Here is a 27,765-nt window from a genome sequence, read left to right on the forward strand (position 1 = left end):
AAGAGGGGGTCTGGAAGAAGAGGGGGTCTGGAAGAAGAGGGAGTCTGGCAGAAGAGGGAGTCTGGAAGAAGAGGGAGTCTGGAAGATAGGGGCCATCTCCTCTCCTCTTAACAGCATAATCACACTAACAACAAACAGTATCACTTACCCTTAACAGGAGGACATCACCGGTGTCGGGGTCAACGTCGAAGCAGCTGGTGCCGTTGGGGTAGACCCCGTCCCCTGACACTGTGTACCGCACGCGGCCATACTGACCCCCGTCACCATCTGTGGCCACCACCTGGCGGCCGGGAACCACGTTATGAGGCAGCTGGTGTAGGTTATAGGTGAGGTCATGTGCTAATGAACCAGCTGTTCTGGTGGACCATGGTGCTATGTACCAGCTGTTCTGGTGGACCATGGGGCCATGTACCAGCTGTTCTGGTGGTCCATGGTGCCATGTACCAGCTGTTCTGGTGGTCCATGGTGCCATGTGCCAGCTGTTCTGGTGGCGCATGGTGCCATGTACCAGCTGTTCTGGTGGTCCATAGTACCATGTACCAGCTGTTCTGGGAGAACAGTTGTGCCAGAAACCACATGTATAAGGCAATAACTGCGCTGGCTATCATTGGCATATGGGAAAAATATGGATTGAAAATCACCTGTCCAGAACAACAGCTGTGTTATACAGCACCTGTGTACCTGCGTGTGCTATCAAATGTCCTAAAAAGGCTCTACTATCAGAAAACGTTACAACAGACACCATTCCGTGGATCTGCAATGGTGATGATTCCTTTATTTCTTTGAAGTGCTGGACATAAACTGGTGCAATAGATGCCCCAGTCATGGCCATCTTAGGGGAAAGGAAAACTGGGCATGATAATGACCAAAGAAATTAGTTAGAACTCCTCGTGTATCTATAGATATGACGGGAGTTCCACAGTCTTTCTGCTGGGAGAAAGACGAAGTAAATGTATCATAACGGTCCATCGTCGAATGACTGGTCTCCACACAGAATCTATGGGAAGCAGCAGATTGTAAAGGAAGGCTACTAGCATTCATTACAAGGAAATGACTAGGGGTTTCTTTTCATCATATGGTTTTATGAGTGACGTCAGAGATGTCAGATGTAAATAATTTACGGTGCTGTTTACACTAAATGCCTCATACCACCCTTTCAAAGAACTGATTAACGTTCACTCTTTGAGAATGACAAGACGGTTCGACTCTTTGGTACAATAGTTTAATCTTTGACCTGACCCTTAAAAGTAGGGTCAAAGACTAGACTATCATATCTAAGGGTCGAACCATTGTGCTCAAGGGTCGCCTCGTCGTGTTCAAGGGTCGTACCGTCGTGCTCAAGGGTCATACAGTTCTGTTCAAGGGTCGTATCGTCGTGTTCAAGGGTCGTACCGTCGTGTTGAAGGGTCGCACCGTCGTGTTCAAGGGTCGTATCGTCGTGCTCAAGTGGATTAGCGCAGAAATGGAATGAAATCAATTTAATGAAGATTAGGAAGAGTTAGTGATAGGACTCGGAGATAAATCACGATGCTAGAGAGAGAGAGAGAGAGAGAGAGAGAGAGAGAGAGAGAGAGAGAGAGAGAGAGAGAGGAGAGAGAGAGAGACATGGACCCCTCACCGTAAGTATAGACTTGGGCAGGTGGCGGTCGTCCTCCTCAGTGATCTGGGTCTCGTGTAGCGACCTGGGGAAGACGGGGGCGTGGTCGTTCTGATCCAGCACCTTCACTACGACCCTGGCCTCGCTTGTGGCCTCCCCCGCTCGCGCCTCCACCACCAGGTCGTACTGTGGGGGGGAATACAGAGAGAGGAAAGCAGTACAATACATGTCACAATCAAGCAAGAACGTACTGGACTGAGGCAAAATCTAGCAGCGACAGAAATATGGACCACCCCTTGCACTGTGTACACATTTTACAATGACGAAAACTCCAGTCTATTCACTGCACCGTCAGCATTTTTTCCAGTAACAAAGACTCTACTTTATTCACTGCACTCGAAGCAAATTGTACAGAGACACATTTAGGCTAACGACTGTAAGATAAATAAATGATATCGGCTACACGTCTACAGGGAAAACAAGAATACATGTTTTGCACGTCAATCTAAAATGTTATCATGATATTTCTACACCAACTCGCTGACTTAAGATAACAGGGCTTTTGCAACTAGTCACTCACATGTGTATCTGGATATCTGCAGCTGTTTGTTATCTTGAGTGCAAGCAATCTATCGTTTGAAATACATTTTGTACTGATGTCACCCGCGTGCTTGCATCGTCTAATATTAAAGTACTGTCTATCCTTGCTTAATCTTATGCAAAGTCTCGCCTACTGTCCTTGCATCACCAGTTGATCTGCCTCGTTTCGCTGTTCTTGCCTCAGCTATTGATCATGCATCACCTGACGTCCCTTACCTCACCTCCCACCCTTGCCTCACCTATTGATCTTGCCTCCTCCGTCACCCTTGCCTCACCCGTTGCCCTCGCATCACTTCCTGCCGTCCTTGCCTCACCTGTTGCTGTTCCTCGTAGTCCAAGGGGACGACCAGCGAGAGACGCCCTGTGGCTGGGTCCAGGGAGAAGGCGCCACCCTCGTTCCCCTCCCTGATCCTGAACTCCACAGGCGCCACTGAGGGAGAGAGATATGTCTACGGTGAGCGGGGTGGTTACAAGGTGAGGGAGGGATAGGATCTGAAGTGAGGTCTAAGGTGAGTAGGGAGGCGGTTACAGGTTGGGGAAGAGGCTGTAGGGTCAGGGTGGGGATGTCTAGGTTGCACAGGGAGCTTGGTAGGTGAGGAGGAGTGAAAAAGATAACTTTTTATGGTGAGCAGGGAGCTTATAGTGTTTCTAGAGACTCTAGGGTGAGTCGAGACGCAGCAGGACGAGAACAGAGGCGGGATGGAAGCTTATAAGGCAGAGAGAGATGCCTAGGGTTAGCAGGACACTTACAGGGTGAGAGGAAGAGACTAAAGGCGGATGAGAAGGAGGCTGCAAGATAATGAGAACCCTGACCCTTAGAAGAGATATTTCTCGACAACGACAATACGTGACAAGGAAACTCGTGGGAAGAGATGTGGAGTTCCTGAGTTTTGATTAAAAGAAAAGAATCCCAACATAAACAATTGTTTGTGAGGCGCGAGACCGCGTGCTGAGCAAGCTTCTCATTTAGAAGGACTGGGATGACGATGATGAGGACGAGGAGGAGGGAAGGAGGGAGCCCCCTTGATAGGGTGCGTCAGGGAGATGAGAAGGAGACTGAGCAGATGGACGAAGAATGAGAAAGAGAGAATGATCCAAGGGGGAAAAAAAAGTTATATCACAACATGACAAAACTCTCCCACATTCTCAGCTGGCCCGTAATTCAGATGGCACGAGTGGCCAGCTGGTAGGGTGAGGAGGTAACAAGGTCCAGTGGTGAGGTGGACGAGTCACTACGAAGGAAGCACTAGATGGGTGAGTGACAAGACCCAGTGGAGGGGTAAGTGAGTTACGATGGAGGTATCAGATGGATAAGCGAGTTACATGGGAGACAATATTGGGATAAGCGAGTTACTAGAAATGCCAAGATTCGAGAGCGAATGCAGAACGTCTCCTTCCTCGCTATCACACGCCACCATGTTCACTATCGAGTGCACCCTCAATAAACCTAAACTCACTTCACAGTCGACGCGCGCATCTTTAACGACGCCCCTCGACGCAACTGTCCTTCAATTTGACCTTTGAGGGCGAGGATAAAAGCCATTTGGCACTACATCCACATCTTCACTACTACACTCTCGACACACCACTAGGCTGTGACCTGACCTGCTAGGGTAAACATAGGAAGGGTAGATGCGTGTGATGCATCTCTTCAGCACGTCAATTCCGTCTCTTTCGCCTGAAAGGAAGACGCTATGTTTTGTGTGCACCTTTCTCCGAGGTCGGGTCGTTCTAAGGCAAGGACCCAAGCCAGGCAAAGACCCGGCGAATCTAAGGAACGAAACACCGTTTCTTATTCCCTTCATCCTCTGCTCGGTCCTCTTGAAACACGAACCTTAAAGACAGAGGAACACAGAGGAGGAATTCAAAAAAGTAACAGACCACTTGGGTCCTTTCGAAGCTCAGCCATACTTAATACCACCATTAAGCAACATCCTCTCAACGCAATCATACAGTAGTCGTTCACGTCCTTATCTCGACAGCTGGTTTAGGAGGGTTGAGCAAGAGTTGGGTCTTCGCTCAGCCGAGACGCCCTCCCTTTGAGAGCAATAATCAGCAAACCTCCCCCCCCCCCCCCCCCCCCCCCAAGCAGAACTTCACTTTTCTTCCTAAAACCAAAAGCAACGTATCGTTGAACCTGTTAAGACACGCGTTTAATGAAGATTCTATTTCCAGTAAATGCAACATGGTGTAGCATGTGCAAGTGATCGCGCTAATGGCATTTCCTGAAGTGATGGGAGCAATTCATATCAGCCATTCCTTATAAATGATGATTGCATGGCCTCTCTCTCTCTCGGATACGTTTCTCACAAACTGCTGCTATTCAGACGTACCCTAAGTCAACGGGAAGTGACAGGGAACAAACAGCTGGCGAGTGGTTGTAAACACGAGGAAGGGAGGAAAGACTGGGAGGAGACACGAGCGCCGAGTACACACATTGTTGAGGATTCAGAAAAAGGGGGCGAAGGCAGCAACAGAGACGGCTGAACCATTCGGAACAAATTATAAAGGGAAACACCATGGTCTCCCAATGGTACAACTGTGTCGAGGCAAAATGCTGCGTATCGGTTAACTCTGACCCACTTTTTCCGCTGGCAAGTCACTGTATGTAACAGTTGAAGGTTGGGGAAGCTTCGTTAAGTCAGAAATGGTAGGAGACAGGTGATATAATATGGGAGGGGGGTGTGGGGGGGAGAGTAAACAAGAAGCCGTGGTGTGAGTTAGGAGACCCAGGTGGCGGAGAGGAGGTCCTGGTCGCGGAGGGGAACAGATTTTTAAAAGACGACGTCAGACATCACGACACAAAGTGTTAAACCGTATGACGATCAACTCTCAAGTGAAGAGCGGGAAAACGCTGTCAAAACCGTACGACAAACGACCACTGTATATCAAACGAGGAACATTCAACGATGTAAAAACAGCTCGAGGAACGGTTACCAAGATGAAGGAACCGGATAAACGAATGCGTTTTAATGTAATGGTTTAAACGACTGAGGTGAATTCAGTGAAAGGAAGGAGCAGCATAAGTAATGCTTCTGGTGGCCAAGGTGAAGGAGAGTCTTTAGTGGAGAAAGGTGAGGGGAAAATGAAAGAATAACACGTGGGGAATAGGGGGCAGAGAGAGAGAGAGAGAGAGAGAGAGAGAGAGAGAGAGAGAGAGAGAGAGAGAGAGAGAGAGAGAGAGAGAGTCACAAGATAGTGACTGCCTCGCGAGATACCAGGTGGAGGACAGGTGAGTAACTCAAGAAGGAATGGTAGGACGGCGAGTGAGCCACAGGTGAAGCACCGGTAGGATAAGGCGAGTTACGTGGGAGCCACCGGCGTTACCGCGTGAGTTACAGCAGGGTTCAGCACTGAGAGCACTTGGCTTATCAGAGCAGTGAAAGGAGACCCTTTGGAAGAGCCAAACCATGAGTGATAACTGACAAGCTACACAACTCACAAGGATACTTTTGCCTTACTGGTTAATCATCAGGGAAACCCCTTACTGGTTAATCATCAGGGAAACCCCTTACTGGTTAATCATCAGGGAAACCACTGGCATGCTCAGTCAAGTCTTAGAAAACCACTTCCTTTCTAAATGAGGAACGGGGGGGACAAAAAAAAAATGGGTTCTATACGGGGAAAGAATGGATGAGTAAGCGACAAAATAGAACTTGGAACGTCATCCTGGTAGCTATGTACAACTACCAACGACATTCTATTAGATAAATCGAAAAAAAAAGACGAGTCGAAAAAAAGACAACGTGTTCAATCAAGGCAACAGAAGCCTGGTTAGTTTTCATACAATTCCAAGCAGCACTTAAAAGGGCGCCTTTGACGCGGTACTCCCGCGTGTGAAATGGCGGTGCACCTTCGTTGCATCAGCGGTCTTAATATTTCAGTAAAAGGATAATCTATTCCGGGGTGTAATGGAAGATAATGGGAGAGCAGCACACGGGCTCCCAGGTGTGTGTGACCTGTTTTTAAAACCGCTAATGGGGCGACTCTCTGTTATCCCCAGGTGTGTAAAGGTGTCGTTAACGATCGCCCGCCTCTTTTCTTTTTTCATCAAGCAAAGGTGTCGTCGAGTGGTGGTGGAGGAAGCGTCTGATGTCGAGTGGTGGAGGAAGTGTTGATGTCGAGTGGTGGAGGAGGAAGTGTCTGATGTCGAGTGGTGAGGAAGCGTCTGATGTCGAGTGGTGGTGGAAGTGTTTGATGTCGAGTGGTGGAGGAGGAAGTGTCTGATGTCGAGTGGTGGTGGAGGAAGCGTCTGCTGTCAAGTGGTGGTGGAGGAAGCGTCTGATGTCGAGTGGTGGAGGAGGAAGTGTCTGATGTCGAGAAGAGGAAGTGATGTACCTGAGGCTGGGTCTGGGTCTTGTTTACGTCTATTAAGGTTTGTTCATCTCGAGCAGCGGACGTAGCAACACGTTTTCTCCTGGGAGACGCAAACAGTTCATCCTCAAAAACGACTTACCGAAGACCTGAGGGGCTTGAGAGGACAGACGTCAACCTAGATGCTGGTGGAGTGGGGGGGAGTCGAGTTATGAGAGGAGGTCCCTGAGGAGCTGGGGACATGCCACAATCTTTGACGAAGGTTACATTGCTCCAGCCAGCGAGCGGTATGAACGACAGGAGCTTTGCTGGCCCGCTTGAATAATGAATGATGAGCGAGCTGAAGGGAAGCGGATTTAATGTCCAATGAACGATGAAAAATTTGAGGGGAATGGATTTTTTGAATGTTGAATAATGAGGGAGTTGAAGGGAGTGTGTGGCAAAACGGTGGGTGTAATAATTGAAGAGATTCGTTGAAGCAGGTTCACAGAGATGGAAAAGCATATATGGGTAATACAAAGAGAGATGTACAGATATAATAACAGTCATGAACAGATAATATGACATCATCGAACAAGGGCGGAGGTACGAACGATGAAAAAATGAAAGAAATACGCATGAAATATATATATATATATATATATATATATATATATATATATATATATATATATATATATATATATATATATATGAGAAACACCATTCCAGTGCTTACAAACATTTTTTGATAAAAACGTAAGAAATCATTGAAACCTGTGTACACCACCTAGTTCTCGAAACCTAAAGCCACACCACTTTTGAGCTAAAGTATAAAGTCTATCAGGAAGTATTCATAAATAATGTTGGCTTTTAGCTTTTGACGTGTTGACAGACTTTTGGGAATAACAGTCTGGGGGTCTAAGGGAATATTTACCGTTCGTTCGTGTAAACGACAATTGGAAATCCAAGAGATATTTCTTCGTGTTTGAGATGTCTGATGGTCTTAGACGTCTCTGAAGTGATGGTTAACATATTGAACTGGTCGACATATCTGGCTGGTTGTGGTGGACATATTTCGTGTCGCTTGATAAAAAAAAAAAAAAAAGAAAAAAAAAATACGAATCAAAATATGTCGTTTGATGAAAAAAAAAAAACGAATCACAGAACCGACAGAAAACAACAACCCTCATCCCGTTTTCTGTGAGGAGTATGACGTTTTCTAACGCAACACCGACGACTGTTTATTTACCGGGTCAGTCAGCTACCTCTCTTTTTTTTTTTGTTTGTTTTCCTTTTTTATGACAGCTCTTCTGAACCAATGGCACGATTTTTCCTCATTAGTTTTTTTTTTTGTGTGTGTGTATGTGTGTGTGTGTGTGTGGGGAGAGAGAGAGAGAGAGAGAGAGAGAGAGAGAGAGAGAGAGAGAGAGAGAGAGAGAGAGAGAGGTGGTAATCTGCTCCAAAACGGCCCCGTGGTGTACACAGCATCGTTCCATCACGGCCCAAAAAAACTGCACAGAGAGGAGCGGATCACCACCACACTGTTGTGATGTAGCGCATGACTGCCCCCCCCACTTGTAAGCCGTCATGATGGCCGGCAAGACAAATGAACCATTCGCTTGGCCAGAATGGCCCTTTTTTTTTTTTTTGTCCTTTTTTTTTTCATTTTGAAATGGTAACAAATGTCCTTTCATTTGAGCCATTACCGATGAAAAACAAAAACAAAATGATAGAAAAAAAAAAAACTGACTAGGTCCGCTGGAATGGTGCCATTTTCTCTTTCAAATTCGGCTCTCACGACCTGGCTTATCGACGGATGCCATTTTGAAGGAAATTAACGCGAACACTGAATGTGATCTATAAAAAAAAAACATGCTTTAAAAGTAATCATGGATCTAACGAGAAACTAAGGTAATTCAAAGGATCCAGTGGAATACGAGACGAGGTTAATTCAAAGGATGCATTCAATGTTATTACAATGAAACTAAGGTAATTTAAAGAATACAATGGAATTGATATGAAACAACTGTAATTCAAAGGACCCAATGGAATCAATATGCAACTATAGTAATTCAAAGTGTCCAATGGGCGTAACATGAAACTAAGGTAATTCAAAGGATCCAATGGAATCAATATGAATCTAAAAGTAAGGTAATTCAAAAGATCCAACTGAATCAATACGAAACTTAGGTAATTCAAAGGGCACAACGGAATCGATACGAAGCTCTTGGATTCCCTTTCTAAAAAATATCCTTAACGTATGGGATTAAATGGTGATTATTTTCGATTTCCTTTTATCCCCAGCTAGAGCCACGGACGCGTGTAGAGGGCCAGACAAAGAGTGTAAAACTAGGATTAACCCGAACCTCATCTCCCTTGGTAGCTCTCACAGAAGACCACGACTGGCGTGTCCTATAGATCACAGTGTACATAACAGTAAACAACGGTTAGTGGCGTGTATGCGTAAGGTAGGGGGTATAGCCAAACAACAACACAACAACAACAACAATAACCCTTACATCCAGTACAATGAGGTATTCCGCTCACAACAATCACAATACATTACTATGATGGAGAGAGAGATAGCATGCCTAATAGGGTGTACCATTAGGAGATATGGACACCCGCCTGACCACTCACAAAACATCAATGCGAGTGAACGTGCGGTGTTCGCGCGTCGACAGCAGGAGCAAGAAGGTTCAACTGATTCGTGTCGACTGAGCTCACCAAAGCACAGTTCGAAGCGCGGAAGCAACACCCTCGAAAAATGACATCTTTACTAAGGACATTATCGCGAGACCTAAGTTTATTTTGTGTCTGCTAGCGAACTAACTTGAGCTAAAGATAATTACATTTATACATAAATGTGAACGATGAAGGTAATTCACGAAAGGGGGTAAATTTTTTCGTGACGTATGCGCTTCACCGTAGGAGTTGCCAGAATTCACCAACTGGTCCTATTGTACCTGTTCCACCTGATAATTCAGTGACTAGATGTAGGATACATTATACAGTTGAAATCTAATAACAGTACAGTACTGGAAACTAAGCAAATATACTTTTAACAACAAGCGAAACAAGGACGAGCAGGTACAATACTACTTTACTGAGCGCAGCTGTAGCGTATGTAGGCCTAAGCTAAGAGAACGGATCCCGGGGGAGAGGGGTTAAACAAATAGGGGGACCTAGTGCAAATGGGATATCAACTTGCTAGATCGCAAGACAGTGACAGTGTATCATCATTCACCTAAGACAATGTTCTCAGTGACGGAGTGTTATTGTTATCAGTTGGTGGCACATGGGGGTGAGATGGAGTGTTGTACGTGTGTTTCTTTATCTCACCATATATACTTTATATCTTACAGGATGTGGAATTTTACTTTGGCGTTCACATCTACCTCCTCTTCTTCGCTTAGTTTGCTCTTGGGAACTCATAGTGTGATAACTGTTTGGGTGTTACGTGGGAGAGTTTTAACACTCCTGTCACCCCGTCTCTTAACCTTGTATATATGTACCGTGTCATTTACTCGTTAAACCTATCCTAATGCGTTAATTACCTATTTGTGCTGTATGTGGAGGGAGGTTTACACACGTGAGGGCCCATCTCTTGAATATCTGCATTAGCCATGTCCTCAGACATCATCATGAGTGTGTGTGTGTGTTTGTGTGTCACATCGGTAGTGGTGAAGGGACAGCGAGTGGAAAAGAATCAGTATGAACCACCCTGGAGTGAGTGAGATCATCTAAATGTAACCCTATGGATAATCTAATGTAATCTTTATGGGAAAGAAAATGTGAATGATGATGATTAACAAGCCATGAGTGTACTAATCACGTCCAATGCTGCAATATAATTCACAAATGAGGAAAAGGGTGTCGTCAAAACTACCCGAATTTCAAACGTTATTCTCGAACCCATTATTCAAATGACTCCCTGGGAGTCTTGCGTTAATGAAGTCTCACCTTATCACAATCATGTATGCATATGAGCCTGAGTGCTTACCATCAAAAGGTCTTAAGATATTCAAATTCCACAACTCTGGCGGTAAACGTACAAAGACGAATGGGTGTGTTGATACTCAACAAACTGTTTGCGAGTCTGGCCGCCTCGCTTTGTGTAACCCGCACGGTGTATTTGGCCACACCTTACACCCACTCAATATACCCATCCACACAATGTATATATATATATATATTCACACGGCTATTTCGTCTTCACCTTGCCCCCACATGGCGTATCTGGCCTCATCTTACAACGGCTCGGAGTATGTGGCCCTCACCTCACACCCACACAGTGTCTGTGGCCACATCTTACACCCCCGCGTGGGGAATATGGCCCTCATCTTACACCTACACAGTGTAATTGGCCTTATCTAACACACACACACACACACACACACACACACTCTGTATCCAGCCTCACCTCAGTCCCACACAGCGTATCTTCCCACGATGCTCTGACATGGGCCATGTCACCGGCATTCCTGGGTTTCCCCCTAAGCAGTCTTGTTGAATTTCCGTGTGTGTCCAGTGTTTACAAAACATCGGAGAAGGATGCTAAAGAGCGCTCGCGACGGAACGACTTCTCCCTAGATTAAAATGAGCCTTTTTAGAAGTTGAAATGACCCTTTTACCAACGACCCCTCATCTTAAAAAAACCCAATAAATGGCCTAATATCGTCCAAGGTAAAATTTTCTCTGCAAATGTATGTGTTCAAATAACCGTTTCAGGACCAGCGTGCAATGGGGAAATCATTTGCGTGGTCAAATCCCCGTTTCTCGGAAGTCTCCAGGTAAGGGTCATGCATGCAAGCACTCGGCTTGCTTTCGGGAGCAACACGAGGAACATTGCAGGTCCACTGGGTGTCGGGTACGAGTTCTTCAACGAGGTGGAGACTACGTGCGCGCCCCATGATTGTCACTCGTCCTCAACTCCTCTCTCCGGTTGTTGTGAGGTTAACTGTACTCCCGTGAGTTCAGAGCCAATACAAACGGGAAGTTGTCGCTCGCTCGCTGCTCTTGATGATGTGGTGTGTGTGTGTGTGTGTGTGTGTGGGGGGGGGGGGGGGTGTTGTCAAAACAAGGGAACGTATCAATAGAGGTCGATTCCCCCCCCCCCCCTCTCTCTCTCTCTCTCTCTCTCTCTCTCTCTCTCTCTCTCCCGCGATTGCATAATCAGCGGTTCCCTTAGGACGTCGCCGGCCGCTAATGTGTGGAAGTCAACGAGGGAAGACGTCACCCGGTGCGAACACACACACACACACACACACACACACACACACCATATGTGGTTATTGCGGTAGTATGGATTGTTGTGGCTCCAGTCAAGTAAGGAACACGTAAGGGCATGGGAACAACAGGCATCATTGTTTCGCTGGCTCCTGAAATGATAATATATATATATATATATATATATATATATATATATATATATATATATATATATATATATATATATATATATACCAACTATACTCCCTCACCTGCACACACACACTAAACCCTCCATACGTGTTTTTTCCCACAGTAGTATCTGTAACCCTCTCCACCAACCGCTTCCCCTACCTCCTCCTCCATCCTACAGTGCCCCTGCCTTGCAATGCATAGCGAACGAATTGATTTACACAGTTGACGGTCCATTTCCCGGCACGGCTCTCCTGCCCCTGGGACACGCAGAGCTCGCTGTGCATTCTGACAGAACCGATGCACGGTTTACACTCCTTTTACTCTGTTCCTCAAAAGTCTCTCTCTCTCTCTCTCTCTCTCTCTCTCTCTCTCTCTCTCTCTCTCTCTCTCTCTCTCTCTCTCTCTCTCGCGGGGGGGGTATTCATGGCCACATGGTTCCTCCCACCACACAGCGAGCAATGCCCTCCAGGACGGACGTCATGAATGGAGGACTTCTACCGTTTGGACATGGTCTTTCACAGTCTCTAACTAAGCGAGTCACAACACGCCACCAATCTCTCTTTTATCTAGTTAGACTTTTGCCCCACCTACAAATAAAATTTTCCTCAAGACACTCGTCCCATCTGTTTAACTACGACATCTCCATATCTTATGCCTGTCTATTTCATCATAATTTCACTAACGTTCACTATCTACACTTTAAATGCGAACCACGTGATCGTTTCTCCATGAATGCAAATTTAACGAACCCGAAAGCACAGGCTCACAGTCAAGTGTCATTACACGTCGTGAATGTGTAACGAGGTCTTTACGAAATGATCATTAACACCAGAAGATGTTGTTATTAAAAGAGTCTTTGGGTTGGTGGATGTTAGGTAGACGCTGACGGCCTTAATGACCCCTGGTAGCTAACAGCCCTAAAGCCTAACTAACGCCTGGCAGTTAACAGCCCTAAAGCCTAACTAACGCCTGGCAGCTAACAGTCCTAAAACCTAACTAACGCCTGGCAGTTAACAGTCCTAAAGCCTAACTAACGCCTGGCAATTTACAGTCCTAAAGCCTAACTAACGCCTGGCAGCTAACAGTCCTAAAACCTAACTAACGCCTGGCAGTTAACAGTCCTAAAGCCTAACTAACGCCTGGCAGTTAACAGTCCTAAAGCCTAACTAACGCCTGGCAGTTAACAGTCCTAAAGCCTAACTAACGCCTGGCAGTTTACAGTCCTAAAGCCTAACTAACGCCTGGCAGTTAATAGTCCTAAAGCCTAACTAACCAGCCAACCAGCCAAGGGAACTATCGGTTATATACTACAACTTAGCTTGTAACCACAACCATAACAACAAGGCAGTCCGACGCCCGACAAGTGTACACATTTCTCACTGCCAGAAGCAGTGCCTATCCTGTGAGTTACAAAAGCAGTGCCAATCCTGAACCAGAGGCGGTGCTAGGAGCAGTGCCAGTGGCGGTGTCCAAAACAGTGCCTACGTACCTTGTGGCTGGGTCCTGGCTGTGAGCTGGACGAGGTGCAGGGGTGTTCTGGTGTTCTCTCTCGCCTCCACCAGGTACTCGGGGCTCTCAAACTCCACAGGGCCGCTCCCCACCAGCTTGGTCACTGAGGAAGACAGACACACTGCCTGAGGTCGTCTTCAACACTTGAGAAAGGAAGTGAGGGTCGTCTGAAGAGTAGTAACATTACATGAGGTCGAAAAATATACATGACTGATGTGAAAGAGCTAAAAAAAACATGACACATGACATTAAGGTGAAACAGACGAACATGACAGTTATCCGAAGCAGCGAAGCAAAATATAGGTTAGGGGAACAAATCCTTGTCTTTTTTTTTCCCAGTAGAGACAGCTAGCACCAGCTGCCATCTTGCGAGTCACAACACACACAGGAACTCGGGATATTTTTTTTTTCCCCAGTGAGGGTTAGAGCGCGACCTAGCGAAATATCAAAAGATAACCGATATATATATATATATATATATATATATATATATATATATATATATATATATATATATATATATATATATATATATATTGGAAAGGATCACAATTTTGAGAGTGATCAAGATATTCCTACGAGTCCACGGGGAAAATGAAACACAAGTTCCCAAGTGCACTTTCGTGTAATAATCACTTCATCAGGGGAGACACAAGAGAGGAATATAACTGACTGTTATATTTCTCTCTTGTGTCTCCCCTGATGACGGGAATAAAAGACAGACGAACCCTTCCAGGAGGCAGACATGAAGCAGTGAAATCATTCGTTAACTGGAAGGCAATGGAGACAATATTTTACTAATTGGAAAGCAATGAAGATAATATCTTGTAATTTCGTAAAAGACAACATTTCATGTCATTAATTTTACAAGAGAAATTTGTATTATGTACAGTTTTACGACAAACAAAATAACATATAACAGTTTCAATTCATATACAGCAACTCCCAGATGAATAAATGTGAAGTATTTCCATTATATGCAGGGGCAAAAAAAATATGTTGCGAAATCAGAGCAATATGTGAAGTCCATAAACGAAATCATGAATGGAAAACATTGAATTATGTTGCAAAGGTGAACAATAATGAAAAGCAGCAGAGGGTTTAACATTTCCCTCGCCAACCTTTCGTCATCATAGACTGTGAACAATAGATCTGTTGACGTCTATTTAGAAGTGAAACAATACATCTGTTGACGTCTTTTTAACGGTGAAGGTTAGGGTAAATTGCAAGAAGAGAACCGCCTAAGATTCAATTTTTTTTCAAGGAAAGTCGTCTTTAATTCTAACAGCAAGGCATACACTTAAGAATACCCAGCTACTTACAAAAATAATGTTTTATACATATACAATATATATATATATATATATATATATATATATATATATATATATATATATATATATATATATATATATTCTAATGACCCTGATAGTGTATACAGTCTCCAAATACATACGTTTGCAAAGTCATGGTTCCAATAGGACCCAAATGGTCTCTCTGTATCAGCTTTCCCTTGCAACAAGCATCACCTACAGGAGCCACTTCTCTGCAATGACCATTAAATAAGGAGTTTATCATCTGTTATGGTCTGCATGATATTACAGACTCGTAACTGATAGGGCAAATTCGTATGTAATTTCAGCATGCTGTATTATAAGCAAAGATTCATGTGGAAAGGATAATGGACACTGGCTGAAAATGTGAAAACGAGGACCAACATGACAATGGTTTTAACAGTGGAAAACAAAAAACTGAAACAATAGATCTATTGAGTGTGAGGTCTCAGATTTTGTTGCATATATATATATATATATATATATATATATATATATATATATATATATATATATATATATATATATATATTGTAAGTGTGTTTAGTGAGTGCCTGAATATCCATGAAGAATTTGAAGACGGAATTGAACACAGAAATTCCTGGCGACATCGTTAAAGTGAAACGATACATTTCCGTGTGGGGAGCGACCAGCCAAGTCTGACACCGTCATTTGGCTCCCCCATCCTTCCGTGTGTCGAGGCAGGAAAATTCTTCTGTAACACCCGAGTCTCCTTTCAACCCCCATCTCTCATAAATTCTCACAACATCAGCCAAATCCTTACAGATACCTCTCTTGTCCTCCTCTCTCTCATTACCTATTCTTTCTGCTACTAATTAGAGTCATAATCATCTGGGCTCAGACAGAAAATGGTTGCGTATTATGTAATCTGAATTCTTTTTCTCATTTCTCCTTCAGAGAGAAGTGAGTCTTTTGTGTTTTTCTTCATCTGTTTTTTTCTCTCCGATTTTTTTTTCTTTTTTTTCGGTTCATCGTTTTTTTTTCTCTTTCACTGTGTGTGTGTGTGTGTGTGTGTGTGTGTGTGTAGTGAAAAAATGTGGAAAGATTTTTTTTTTTTTGAAATCGGCAATATCTTTGCCCCTTGGAAGGTTACGCCTCATCTGTACCTATTTTGCCAAGACTCTCCCTTATAGATGGGCAACCACCTCCAACCTCCCGTCTAATCAGGAGGAGGTCGAAGGGTTCGCCCCCGCACGTCATGCGGTGAGGAAACCCCATCAGAAGTGACATCAAGTCCTTGCTGAACTGATCAACACGACTGGAATCGCGTGAGGTCTTCGCAGATCTGATGAAATCGACCAGAATTCACGGACCATTTGTGAGGGAGGTACCGAGTCCGATCCATTATAGTGGAAGGTAAATAATAGTGGATGCGGTCGAAGTGGTCGAATCTGTCAGAAGCGTGAGGCGAAGCTTGCCGAATCGGGTCGAATACGTAAGAGGTGACCGGCAAGTTCCGCGATGAACGACTTTGTAACGTGCTCTGACACATTCCCAATCGACTGCTCCCGGGGAAACATGTGGCTGTTTAGTTCCAACTTCGTGACTCGAGGACTACCTTTTACCCCCCCTCCTCCCCTCCCCCTCCTTCGTAGCAAGTAACGAAACCTCTTAAGGGAAAAGCAACGAGGGTTAAGTCTAATTCCCTAAGATGTGCTTTGAGATGAACTCGAGGTACTTGTGTATGTGCTCATCCTGGACTACTCAAGTAACGAACTACCGCTACTTAAGTAACGTACTACCGTTATGTGCTCATCCTGGACTATTCAAGTAACGAACTACCGCTATTCAAGTAACGTACTACCTTTACTTCAAGTAACATACCAGCACTGCTTGGCTCACGACCCCTCATATACTGACGTTTTCTACGGTCGTCACTACGGAGAGGACCATATTTTCTGTTCCACTCCTACTCCCCAAACACAACAAAGGCTCTCCCAACCCCTCCCCTTCTACCCAGCGCCCTTTCTTCCCAAGAACACACACACACACACACACACACACACACAGCCTTTCTCTCCCTCCCTCCTTCCTTCCCCCCATGCAAATATCATCATTTATTCTCAAATGACACAGTAGGGAGATACAAACCCTCACCCACCATACCGAGGAGAAAAACAACCCCCCCACCCCCCCCAACACTTCAGTACCCTTAAAAAAAAGTCTTAAATTCCAAAGTTTACCCATCTAGGAGAACGAACCTTATTGCAGCCACCCATAAGGGAAAAACAACCCAATTTCGTCTTCCGCATATATATATATATATATATATATATATATATATATATATATATATATATATATATATATATATTAACAAAGACACCTGCCGGTAACAAAGAGAGAGAGAGAGAGAGAGAGAGAGAGAGAGAGAGAGAGAGAGAGAGAGAGAGAGAGAGAGAGAGAGAGAGACAGAGAGACTGACCAAAGAAAGTGATATGAAAAACCAAAACTCGATCTTTTTTTTTTTTTGAACTGAACCTGAACGAGAACGTTTGGTGTGAGCCATACGTCACGCACGACCTTCGTCACCACGCTGGTGGCCCCGTTTTTGTGTGTGACGGAGGCAATATGTCACACGCGCAACAAAGCAGCGAATATTTTCCCCTCTGAAATCACGACGCATGTATCAAAGTGACAGCTGGCTCGTATACGAGTTTCTTTACGTGAAAGAAAAAAAAAAATATGTATCTCAAAAAAGTAAAGTTCTCAACATGTCTATATATATTTTCTTCTTTTTTTTCTCTTATGTAAGACTTTTAGCATTTCTTTGGCTCTTTTATTTCGTCCCTTTTCAGGGGATATTTTCATTTCCATTCTATCATTTTTTTCTCTCTCTCTCTTATTTAGTGAATTGTGAGACGCCACAATACATTTTCTAACCTCTTACCTCTCGAGCCCCAATTTCTTGAGTCATTATCTTTTAAATCCTCATTTCTCGAATCTCCATTACTCGAGTCCCGTTTTGAGTCCCTATCTATTCAGCCCCCATTTCTTGAGTGCCCAACTTTCAGTCCCCATTCTTGAGTCCCCAATTTTCAGTCTCTGTCTGTTGAAATCCCCATTCCCTTTCAACTTTTCGTGTCCTCGTTTCTTCCCTTTTTCCATATAACCCGTCTCTAGACTGCGCGTGACCTGACCCCTCTGACTACCTTGTTTTGACCCTCTGTGCCACCAGAGCCTGAGGCTCTGTCTCCCTGTGCTATTTGGCCTGACCCCCTCTGTCTCTCTGAGCCACCCTGACCTGACCCATTATCTTTCTCTAGGCTGCTGTACCTTAGCCATCTGTCTTTGTGACCTCTTACCCTTTACTCTCTTACCTTATCTCCTCTTCTTTTCTCTTCACTTCTATTCTCTTTCGTTCCTTCTCTTCCTTGCTTGTCTCCTTATTTTCATCCCTTTGAAACACTTGAGTATCGCTCTTCTCCGCTCTCTCTCTCTCTCTCTCTCTCTCTCTCTCTCTCTCTCTCTCTCCATTCATTATTACTGTTTCTTTCTTCTTCTTCCATGTTATCTCGTCTTTTCTTGGACCTAATGTTCCTCTTTATTTTCTAACCTTCGTTCTTCTTTCTTCCATCAGTGTGTGTCAGTTCCTATGACCGTTTCTAATCTCTTGTTGACTTCTCTCATTCTTGGCAATATTATTTCTATCCTTTTTCTGCTTCCTTCCTTCACGTTTGGTCAACGTTCGGATGTACCTCTACGTCCCTTTGAGGGGAGCCTACATTCTACTGTCTTCCCTTTGTTTGTTCACTACTTGCCAGCTTTTGTTTACTGAGCCATTCATCATCATCCAGCATAAGGGGTCTCTCTCTCTCTCTCTCTCTCTCTCTCTCTCTCTCTCTCTCTCTCTCTCTCTCTCTCTCTCTCTCTCTCCTTGCAGCAAAGCGGAGCCTCCGAGAGACCCGGCCACCCACGGCATCTCCTGTCAAAACATGACTGGAGTCTCCCGCTTCAAAAAATGATAATAACAATAATGATAATCCTCACACGCATTATCATTTTGAGAGAAAAATCAAACCGGGCGACGGAGACGGAGACGGAGGGACGCCAGGGAACACCCACCCTTCTTCAGGAGCAGACAGAGAGGGATGAGGAGCAGGATGATCCTCACAACAGGGGGGCGAGGCCGAGACAGCTCTCCTACCCGCGGAAATAACCCGTCCGACGCTTGGGCGTCCTTTGTTCACAGTTCGAAGAGAGGAGGAGGAGGAGGGGCGGCGGTGCGCGGCGGCGGAGGAGGTGGAGGAGGAGAAGGAGGAGGAGGGGACGACAGCAGCAGCGACGGACACCCACGCACGAGACAATCCGGGATGTCTCGAGCCATCGTAGGGCAACCGTGATAGAACACGAGGTCCTGAGGATCGTAGGGCATTGCTCGTGTACCCAGTGTACGAGTGCCCACGACGACGACTTGAGAATTAGACAGGAAAAAGTGTTTCAAACTTTCTTTTAAAGCAGACAGCTCAAGTTATGGGCCAATCAGGCCCTTCTGTTGTCCGTCTTTCTCATGTAAACATGTAAACAGCTCTTACCGCAAGTCTTGCTTGATGCATAAGACTATCGTCTTCTTCTTCTTCTACTTCTTCTTCTTCTTCTTCTTCTTCTTCTTCTTCTTCTTCTTCTTCTTCTTCTTCTTCTTCGAGAGAGAGAGAGAGAGAGAGAGAGAGAGAGAGAGAGAGGATACATGACAGTATCTTCAAAGACAAATGGAGCTAGTTTGGAAAAAAAACAATTCGAAGAACGGCATGAGATATGTCTCATACATTTTCTTTTTCTTCTTCTACGAAATAAATAAATAAATACACGTTTATTTTGAGGACTATCCACCGCTCCACCTCCCAGCCCCAGTGAGCATGATAAAATCTTGATTAAACTGTCAAAATCCTTCTACATAAAATATGACACAATATCTCAGATCGAGATCTTTATATAATCAGAAAAGGGAATTCAAATCTGCACGAACTCTGTGCTGCAATTATTCATCCTTGAAACGCAGACGCGATTTTATTGCTGGGATTATGTTTGAACTTTTGATATTTGTCTTTTAATCTAAACTTAAACACGAGGGCAGGGCAGGGGAGGGGGAAATGAGTAACTTTTTTCTGGAACTTCAGGTGGGGTGCGTTCAAGGCAAAGGAGGCAGACCCCTAAAATCCGTTTCAGAATATGAACAGGAACGACCCGCACGTCTGAGGGGTACGTTTCACTCCTGTCATACAACCAACCTCCCCCCGCACGCGGTTATCTCGCAACACATCTATCCCAGGGATATCTTAAGCAGGGATGTCCCATGATGATACAGAGCTAAGTCCGATTCACCCTGAGAGACGACATTGGCCGGCCATAATAAGGTAGGACGTACCCATCCTCCCTTTTTTTCCCTCAGCCTGTTGACCGGAGGGGCAAGTTCCAGGTAGCGAAATGACACCTGCGCAGGTTTTACATATATATACATATATATATGCTCGCCCGGGGGCCCCTCTCAAACTGGTGACTTTTGAGGGGTGGATTTTTTTTTGGAGGGAGCTGAATAATTTAGGAGGCTTCTGTAGGAGCGTTCGTGGAAACGTTGTGAGCTGCGGGAGAGTAGGAAAACTTGGAGGGTAACAATAGGTAGATAGATATAAAGACAGAGAGATAGGAAGACAGACATAAATAGACAGATAAATGGATAGATAGATGGTTAGATAGACAGAAAAATAATATAGATAGATAGATAGAGAGACGTAAATAGACAGATAGACAGACAGACTGATATAGATTACGGATCGATAGACAGATATATTCTGTTTTACGTTTATTCACACATTCCGAAAACTTGCTGTTTAACCTTGCCGGTATGTACAAGACGTTTTCATCACCACGGTAAATACTGCTAATTATGTTGATCTTGTTCCATAAGCACGACGGATACACCACTGAGTACGACGACGCGTCGGTGCATCGTGGAGGGCGGTCGTGGGGACGAGGTAGTGAAATATGATGGGTGAAGGACTCAGAGTATTTGGACGGACCTCGGAACAGAAAACGGACTATCGTATGAAAAGGTCCGATGATGATGACGATAATAATAATCATAATAATAATGATAATAACAATAATAATAATAATAATAATAAAGATACCACTACTACTAATAATAATAATAATGATAACAATAATAATAATAATAATAATAATAATAATAATAATAATAATAATAATGATAATATTAGAACTCAACATGTGCATTTACATGTATATAACTCTGTGCGTGCGTGTGTGTGTGTGTGTGTGTGCGTGTCTGTGTGTGTGTGTGTGTGTGTGTGTGTGTGTGTGTGTGTGTGTGTGTGTGTGTGAAATAGAAAATAGTTAAATTCCTCTGTCTGCGATGTCGGTATATTTCCATATGGAAATATATGAGAACGAGACTTTCAAAATGAATCTCTCCGGAGCATAAAATCAACACAGGACGAAATTGTGTTTAAATTTGGCGTGTCTCCCACGAATGACATATATTCCACACACACACACACACACACACACACACACACACACACACACACACACACACACACAACAATATCCCAGACCCAACAAAATTTTCTTTAGTCTGACAAACAAAAGTAAGTCTGCTAACAATAGAAGGCTTTTGTTTAACCCCCCGGGGGAAGGAGTGGAGGAAAACACTTTTTTTTTTTCTTTCCCCTCTGGTGCTTCATTATTATCATCTGATAAATGCCATGGACTTTGTGCAGAGGAAATAAGCCCGTCCCTGTATTTTAAAAGGGTCGATTAATTAGATTAGTTCGTGTGTTGGTCTGTGACTCTGCCACGTTGTGTCCACGCTGCCAAAATCATCGCAGCGAAAACTTTTTTTTTTTTTCTCTCATCAACGTACGAAAAATTTTTTTTTTAAATCTAAATGTTTCGCTCTCACCTACGCACTGATTATCTATTTATATATATATATATATATATATATATATATATATATATATATATATATATATATATTTTTTTTTTTTTTTTCTATCAATATTCCTAAAAAAAATCATGTATATGTATAATAAATTTATGGTAGCTTTTGGAGAGAACAAATCCGGAATTTATCGATAGGAAATTTCTACATTGAAGTAAATCGCTATTGATGATAACTGTTGAAAAATATTCGAGTAATATTAACATAGTTAAATAGAAGCACAAATATCAACACTGTTTTACACACTGAAAAAAATACTATCAAAGTTTAACACAGTGAAAAACAAATGCTATAATATTTCTACACAACGAGAAATATTAACACGATAGAGACAAGCATAGTTACACAATTTAACATCAGCCACAGAAGGGTTATCACACAATATAACTCACCAACAGCAATATGAACTCACTATAACAATATGAACAGCTTAAAGAACTGACATAACTATTAACAGAGTTTAACATAATGCCACAAGCACTGCCTTCTTCTAATACACTGCCCGGCATATCAAACGCAGTTTTAACACACGGGTCGTACTCACAGACACTCCAAAGTAAGAAACTGACACAAAGGAAAAATAAATCATGAAGACGAAAAATATAAATGTATGTGTGTGTGTGTGTGTGTGTGTGAGAGAGAGAGAGAGAGAGAGAGAGAGAGAGAGAGAGAGAGAGAGAGAGAGAGAGAGAGAGAACAAACACAGCCAATAACCTGGCCGAGAAAAACAAAGGAAATCAGACGCGCTGCGTCTTATATATACGGGTTCTCGAAGAGATTAACGTACAGACTGGTATGAATGTGGCACCTCTGCGAGGTATATCGGGGCTCAGTCGAGGTGGCAGAGCCGTGCCATTCTGGTCGGGAGGGGGAGGGGATGGAAAGAGTGAGGCAATCCCGACGAAATCGAGGAAATACGAGGAAAGACAAAGGGGAAGGGAAAATTAAGAGAATATAAGAGGAGGAGGGTGGCGTGTATGGGAGGGGGGAAAGAGTCGGGGATACCCGGCTGGATTTCCCGTCTGTATTATCATCCTGCGCTCATGAGGAATCTCCATTCGAACTCCTTGGCAACTTCTCCGGAAAAACATTTCTCTTTTCTTAAAGATCATTTATGTTTGAGAATATTTGGGGGGGGGGATAATCTTTCCCTACTCGGCCCTCTGAACTCATGAGAGAATTCTTTGAGTTTTTCTTCTTTTTTTTTTTTTGAGTGAATTTCTAATTTCTAAATAGTTCCTTGTATAGCCTGACCTTTCAAAGCTAGGAATTCTAAGTAAAGTCTAAATGATATACCAATATATGATCTCTATAGTACATATATAAAGGAAGTATATATATATATATATATATATATATATATATATATATATATATATATATCTTTTTTTTTGCCTTGGAATTCTTATTGGACAAGAGAGAAACAAAACGCGACCACTGGATGAAAACGAACAAAGGAAGAGACATAAAGGATGATAAAGAGAGAGAGAGAGAGAAAGAGAGAGGGGAAAAAATGACAATTAGTTCCGATAACAGAGAGGGGAATGAGGGAGACGCGCACAACTATGTGGACGAACAAGGAAATAACATAAAAAAGAAACAATATTAACGCTGGAATGTGACACGAGAGACAGAGGTGTGTGTGTGTGTGTGTGTGTGTGTGTGTGTGTGTGTGTGTGTGTGTGTGTGTGTGTGAGAGAGAGAACAGGGGGATGGTTATTTAATTCACGTTGACCACCAACCCCGCCTTGAATTAGTGTCAATGGACACGTCAAGAGGAAGCGTGGAGTCAAATGACTGACGAAAGGAAATACAAGAAAATAATGTCAAAAAAAAGTTGAATCACATGCGAGAGTTGTGCGTATGACTACGCGATCATATAAATGACAGACGCTGGAAAGGCAACCTCTCAGCACGGCACCTCTGTTCAAAAGTACAGTTTTCTGTTTAATATGTCGTTGTCTGCTGAAGTCCGCCGTGGTCTTCTATGTGGGCTGCTATCATCTGCCGTGGCCTTCTTAACTGGCCTGCTATATCTACCGCAGTCTTCTATGTAGTCTGCTGTATCTACCGTGGTCTTCTTATGTGGCCTGCTGTATCTGCCGTGATCTTCTATGTGGCCTCCTATATCTGCCGTGGTCTTCTTATGTGTCCTCCTGTATCTGCCGTGATCTTCTATGTGGCCTCCTATATCTGCCGTGGTCTTCTATGTAGTCTGCTATATATACCGTGGTCTTCTTATGTGGCCTGCTATATCTGCCGTGGTCTTCTATGTGGCCTCCTATATCTGCCGTGGTCTTCTATGTGGCCTCCTATATCTGCCATGGTCTTTATGTAGTCTGTTATACCTGCCGTAGTCTTCTTATGTAACCTGCTATATCTGCCGTGGTCTTCTATGTGGCCTGCTGTATCTGCCGCGTGTGGGGGGTTTTACCGGCCCATGGTCTGCCACGCTAACCAACGGCTCACAAACAGGAAACCTCACCTATCTATCTGCCGTTCGCCTCCCCTCCTCCGGATCCCTATTCTCCTGCTCTCGGAGTTCCCAAAATATACGTGTTTTGTATACAGTCCTGGCCAATGTTTAACCCCCACCTCCCCAAACCCCGAAATTCTTCCGCTGCCGGCGAGCATTAGCGGTATTAACCTTCTTTGCACCGTCTTTATATATATATATATATATATATATATATATATATATATATATATATATATATATATATATATATTCTCTTTTTTCTCCACCTCAGACTCTCCCTTTTTTTTTTCTTCTGGATCTAATTTATTGAATCTATCAACCCCTGAATCTCATTCAGCGGAGGGTTGGGTCTGAGGCAGTTTGTGTGTGTGTGTGTTTACAGACTTTCTTCCATTGTCTTTTCTGGTCTCCTTAGAGCGGCTTTTGTCCACTTGTTCCTTATTCATCTTGTGAATTTCCGCAGGAGGAAATACCAGAAACATATTCATGAATCGTGTGCATGCTAATCTCTCGCTTTATATGCGCCATCTTCATTACATACTTTCTTGTATATATGTAAGTATATACACATATATAACATATGCTATCCTTGCCTGGATGCCCCACTGCTAAAGGCATTCATTCTTTTACGTACGCTAACGTGCTGATACTCTCTTTCTTAATTATTTTTCTTTCACATTATCTGACTCTCTTACGCCCTGAAGATAACCCGAAACAGTTCTATACATCTAATTCTGTTTTAACTCTTCGTTTTCGTCTTTGGAATCTCTCATTACAGACGAGAGGAACCGAGTTAATTTTACCGCAAAGTGAGATTAATTCCCCCACCCCCGCATCGGGGTTTTAAGGACTCGGGCAGAGCGAAGCACTGAGACCCAGAGGAGAACGAAGAACTTGAGGCTCCGGACAGAGCGAAGCACCGAGGATAAGAGAAGAACGAAGCGCAGATGCCCCGAACAGAGCGGAGAACCGAATCCCCCAAGAAGAGCGAAGCACAGAGGACCCGAGCAGAGTGAAGCACTGAGGCCCCGAGAAGAGTGAAACACTGAGGCCCCAAGCAGAGCGAAGCACTGAGGACTCGAGTTGACAGCAGCAGTAATTACAGAACTCTGAGCCACTTCTGGTTTCCCTTCGTCTTACTGTTGGTATCCTGGTAAACTGTTTTGTGGTTCATCTCCCGGGGACAACTTAGTTGCCTGGTTCACCTTACGAGGACAACTTAGCGTTCTGGTTCATCTTCCGAGGACAACTTAGCTACCTGGTGCACACCACGAGGACAACTTAGTCTCCTGGTCCATCTTCCGAGGACAACAAACTTGCCTGGTGCGCATTACGAGGATAGACAACTCAGCATTCTGGTTCCTCTCCAAGGGACAAATTCCATTTTCTTTTGTCTCCAATGTGATCTGTTTTCTCTATATATATCCACCCTCCACCCCCCCACCCCCAACACGACTGCTTTCTCAGCTCAGTTTTCAAGGGAAATGCATTTCTCTGCTCCCACCTGGTGTGAGCAAAGCGACTCGGTTCTCTCTCTCTCTCTCTCTCTCTCTCTCTCTCTCTCTCTCTCTCTCTCTCTCTCTCTCTCTCTCCCTTTATCCGGTGAAAAGACCATCCGTCTTCTTGGTTTAATTCGTGAAGCGTCAGACCACACCGTCACCACAGACACACACACAAACACCACATCTTCAGGAAAATGGTCCCCTCCTCCTTTCCTCCTCCCACACACCTGGATCTTCCCAGAGCAAAATGTCAGTCGAGGATTAATTTCACGGGTATTATTATACCCAACACTGTCGCGCCGGAAAGCCGCCCCCGCGAGGGGTTTCCCAAAGAAGTTTGGCTATGCAAATACGTACCTAGCGCCGGGCGAATGTAAGGAGCGGCTTCCCATGCCTTCGATCTGCAGGTGTGAATGAAGGTGTGTGTCATACCCGTGCGCTGGAGGAAGATTCCGGTTTACCTAACCTCAATGTATGTTTTGGGTTCGACTCCAGGACGAATGTAGATCTTCTTAACATAATCTTTCACAGGATCTTGGCCGCCTCAATGTCGAAAAGGGTGAACCATGAAAATACTCCGAGTCAGTCGAGAATTTCTGCGAAATATAATACTGCGACCCACGAGTCGTGACTCCAATCTCCAGCCACTTTAGCCCAATAAGAATAAATCCATAAATATCTTAAAAGAAATAACTATGTGGGTTATGCAACTTGTGGCAATTCGTGTCACAGCTTGAAATCATAACATTTCCCACTGGCATTAATAACTATATACTAACTCACATTCACTCCAGCAAGAAAATTTGTTGAAATTGTGCTTTGTAGGAGCGAAATGAAATTCTACATGAATAACCTTGAAAAAACCTAAAGGTCACAGAAAAAAAGGTGTCTCGCAAAAAATAAACAAATGAAGGTCATGAGAAAAGGTCACGTAAGATTATAGAACTTATAAAAATGATGAAAGATTATAAACACAGAAGAGTAAACAATGAGGTTTTCTATATTCAAAGGCTCATAAAAAACAACAGGCCATCGAGATAGCGAGGCTTTAAGTCGGCACCCCACCCGGGTTCCGTTTTCCTTCACTCAGCGATTAACAACAACGGTGTTTACATTGGTCCCGTAACTCGAGCTACAGTGGTCCTTCCATTAACAGTTCAGTCGCCTCATCGCACAAGGGACTATTGCCGCTGATGTAACCTACACCGAAAAATAAAAAGGAAAACGTATCAATCCCTCCCACACAGACTTTGAGACTGGAGGCGTTTATCACGCCACGCACGTAAACATATATGTGGCAGGAGGAGGAGGAGGAGGAGGAGGAGGAGGAGGAGGAGGAGGAGTTCAGACAACGGGTCTTCAAACGTTCGGAGCGTCGCACGCGGGAGAGGGTGGTGGGTGTTGGGCGCGGGTGTTGTGTGTATACAGAAACTTGAGACGTTAATAGAAAATGGGTGAAGCTATTTTTCGAAAACGAGACCACAATATTTCTCTCTCTCTCTCTCTCTCTCTCTCTCTCTCTCTCTCTCTCTCTCTCTCTCTCTCTCTCTCTCTCTCTCTCGCTTGGTTGCTGGTAAAGAATGATATCAATAAGGTTTTATGGATGGGCTACAGGCATGCAGGTTGGAAGTGTTTCTTTTCTCTTTCCTGTGTACACTGTCTCTCTGTCAGTCTGTCTGCCTGTCCGTCCGTCTGTCTGCCTGCCTGTCAGTCCGCCTTTCTGCAGTATCTATCATTTTCTCTGAGTTCCACTCTCCCCGACGCACTGCAGTTTCTCTCGCATCAGACATTATCCATTTATTCCAATTTCAATAACCCTCTTTCCTATATATATATATATATATATATATATATATATATATATATATATATATATATATATATATATACACGCCTCGACCTGTTCCTCATCGCCACAAATAACGGGGGGGAACCTCCTGCGGGAGGGTAATACACGTGCAGCCTATACAGCTGCGGGCAACACGTCGCGATGACCGCATAATCATCGTAATCTAGGGCGACAGCCGGGGGTACAGCCCCGTCTTTATGAGCACTTC

At 44.0% G+C, this 27,765-nt stretch overlaps 1 protein-coding gene across 1 annotated transcript in view; it reads right to left on the bottom strand.

Moving 5' to 3' along the window:
• Positions 1-27,765, bottom strand: part of LOC139747464 (putative neural-cadherin 2) — a 183,457-nt gene that overhangs the window by 24,887 nt on the left and 130,805 nt on the right. Inside the window, exons 3-6 of the mRNA XM_071659827.1 lie at positions 13,389-13,511; positions 2,512-2,627; positions 1,619-1,783; positions 149-280 (exon numbers count right to left, since the gene is read on the bottom strand). Coding sequence (XP_071515928.1) covers positions 149-280; positions 1,619-1,783; positions 2,512-2,627; positions 13,389-13,511 — 536 coding nt within the window. The remainder of the gene's footprint in view (positions 1-148; positions 281-1,618; positions 1,784-2,511; positions 2,628-13,388; positions 13,512-27,765) is intronic.

The sequence above is a fragment of the Panulirus ornatus genome, chromosome 68 (assembly GCF_036320965.1).
Source record: "Panulirus ornatus isolate Po-2019 chromosome 68, ASM3632096v1, whole genome shotgun sequence".
Taxonomy (NCBI): Eukaryota; Metazoa; Arthropoda; class Malacostraca; order Decapoda; family Palinuridae; genus Panulirus; species Panulirus ornatus.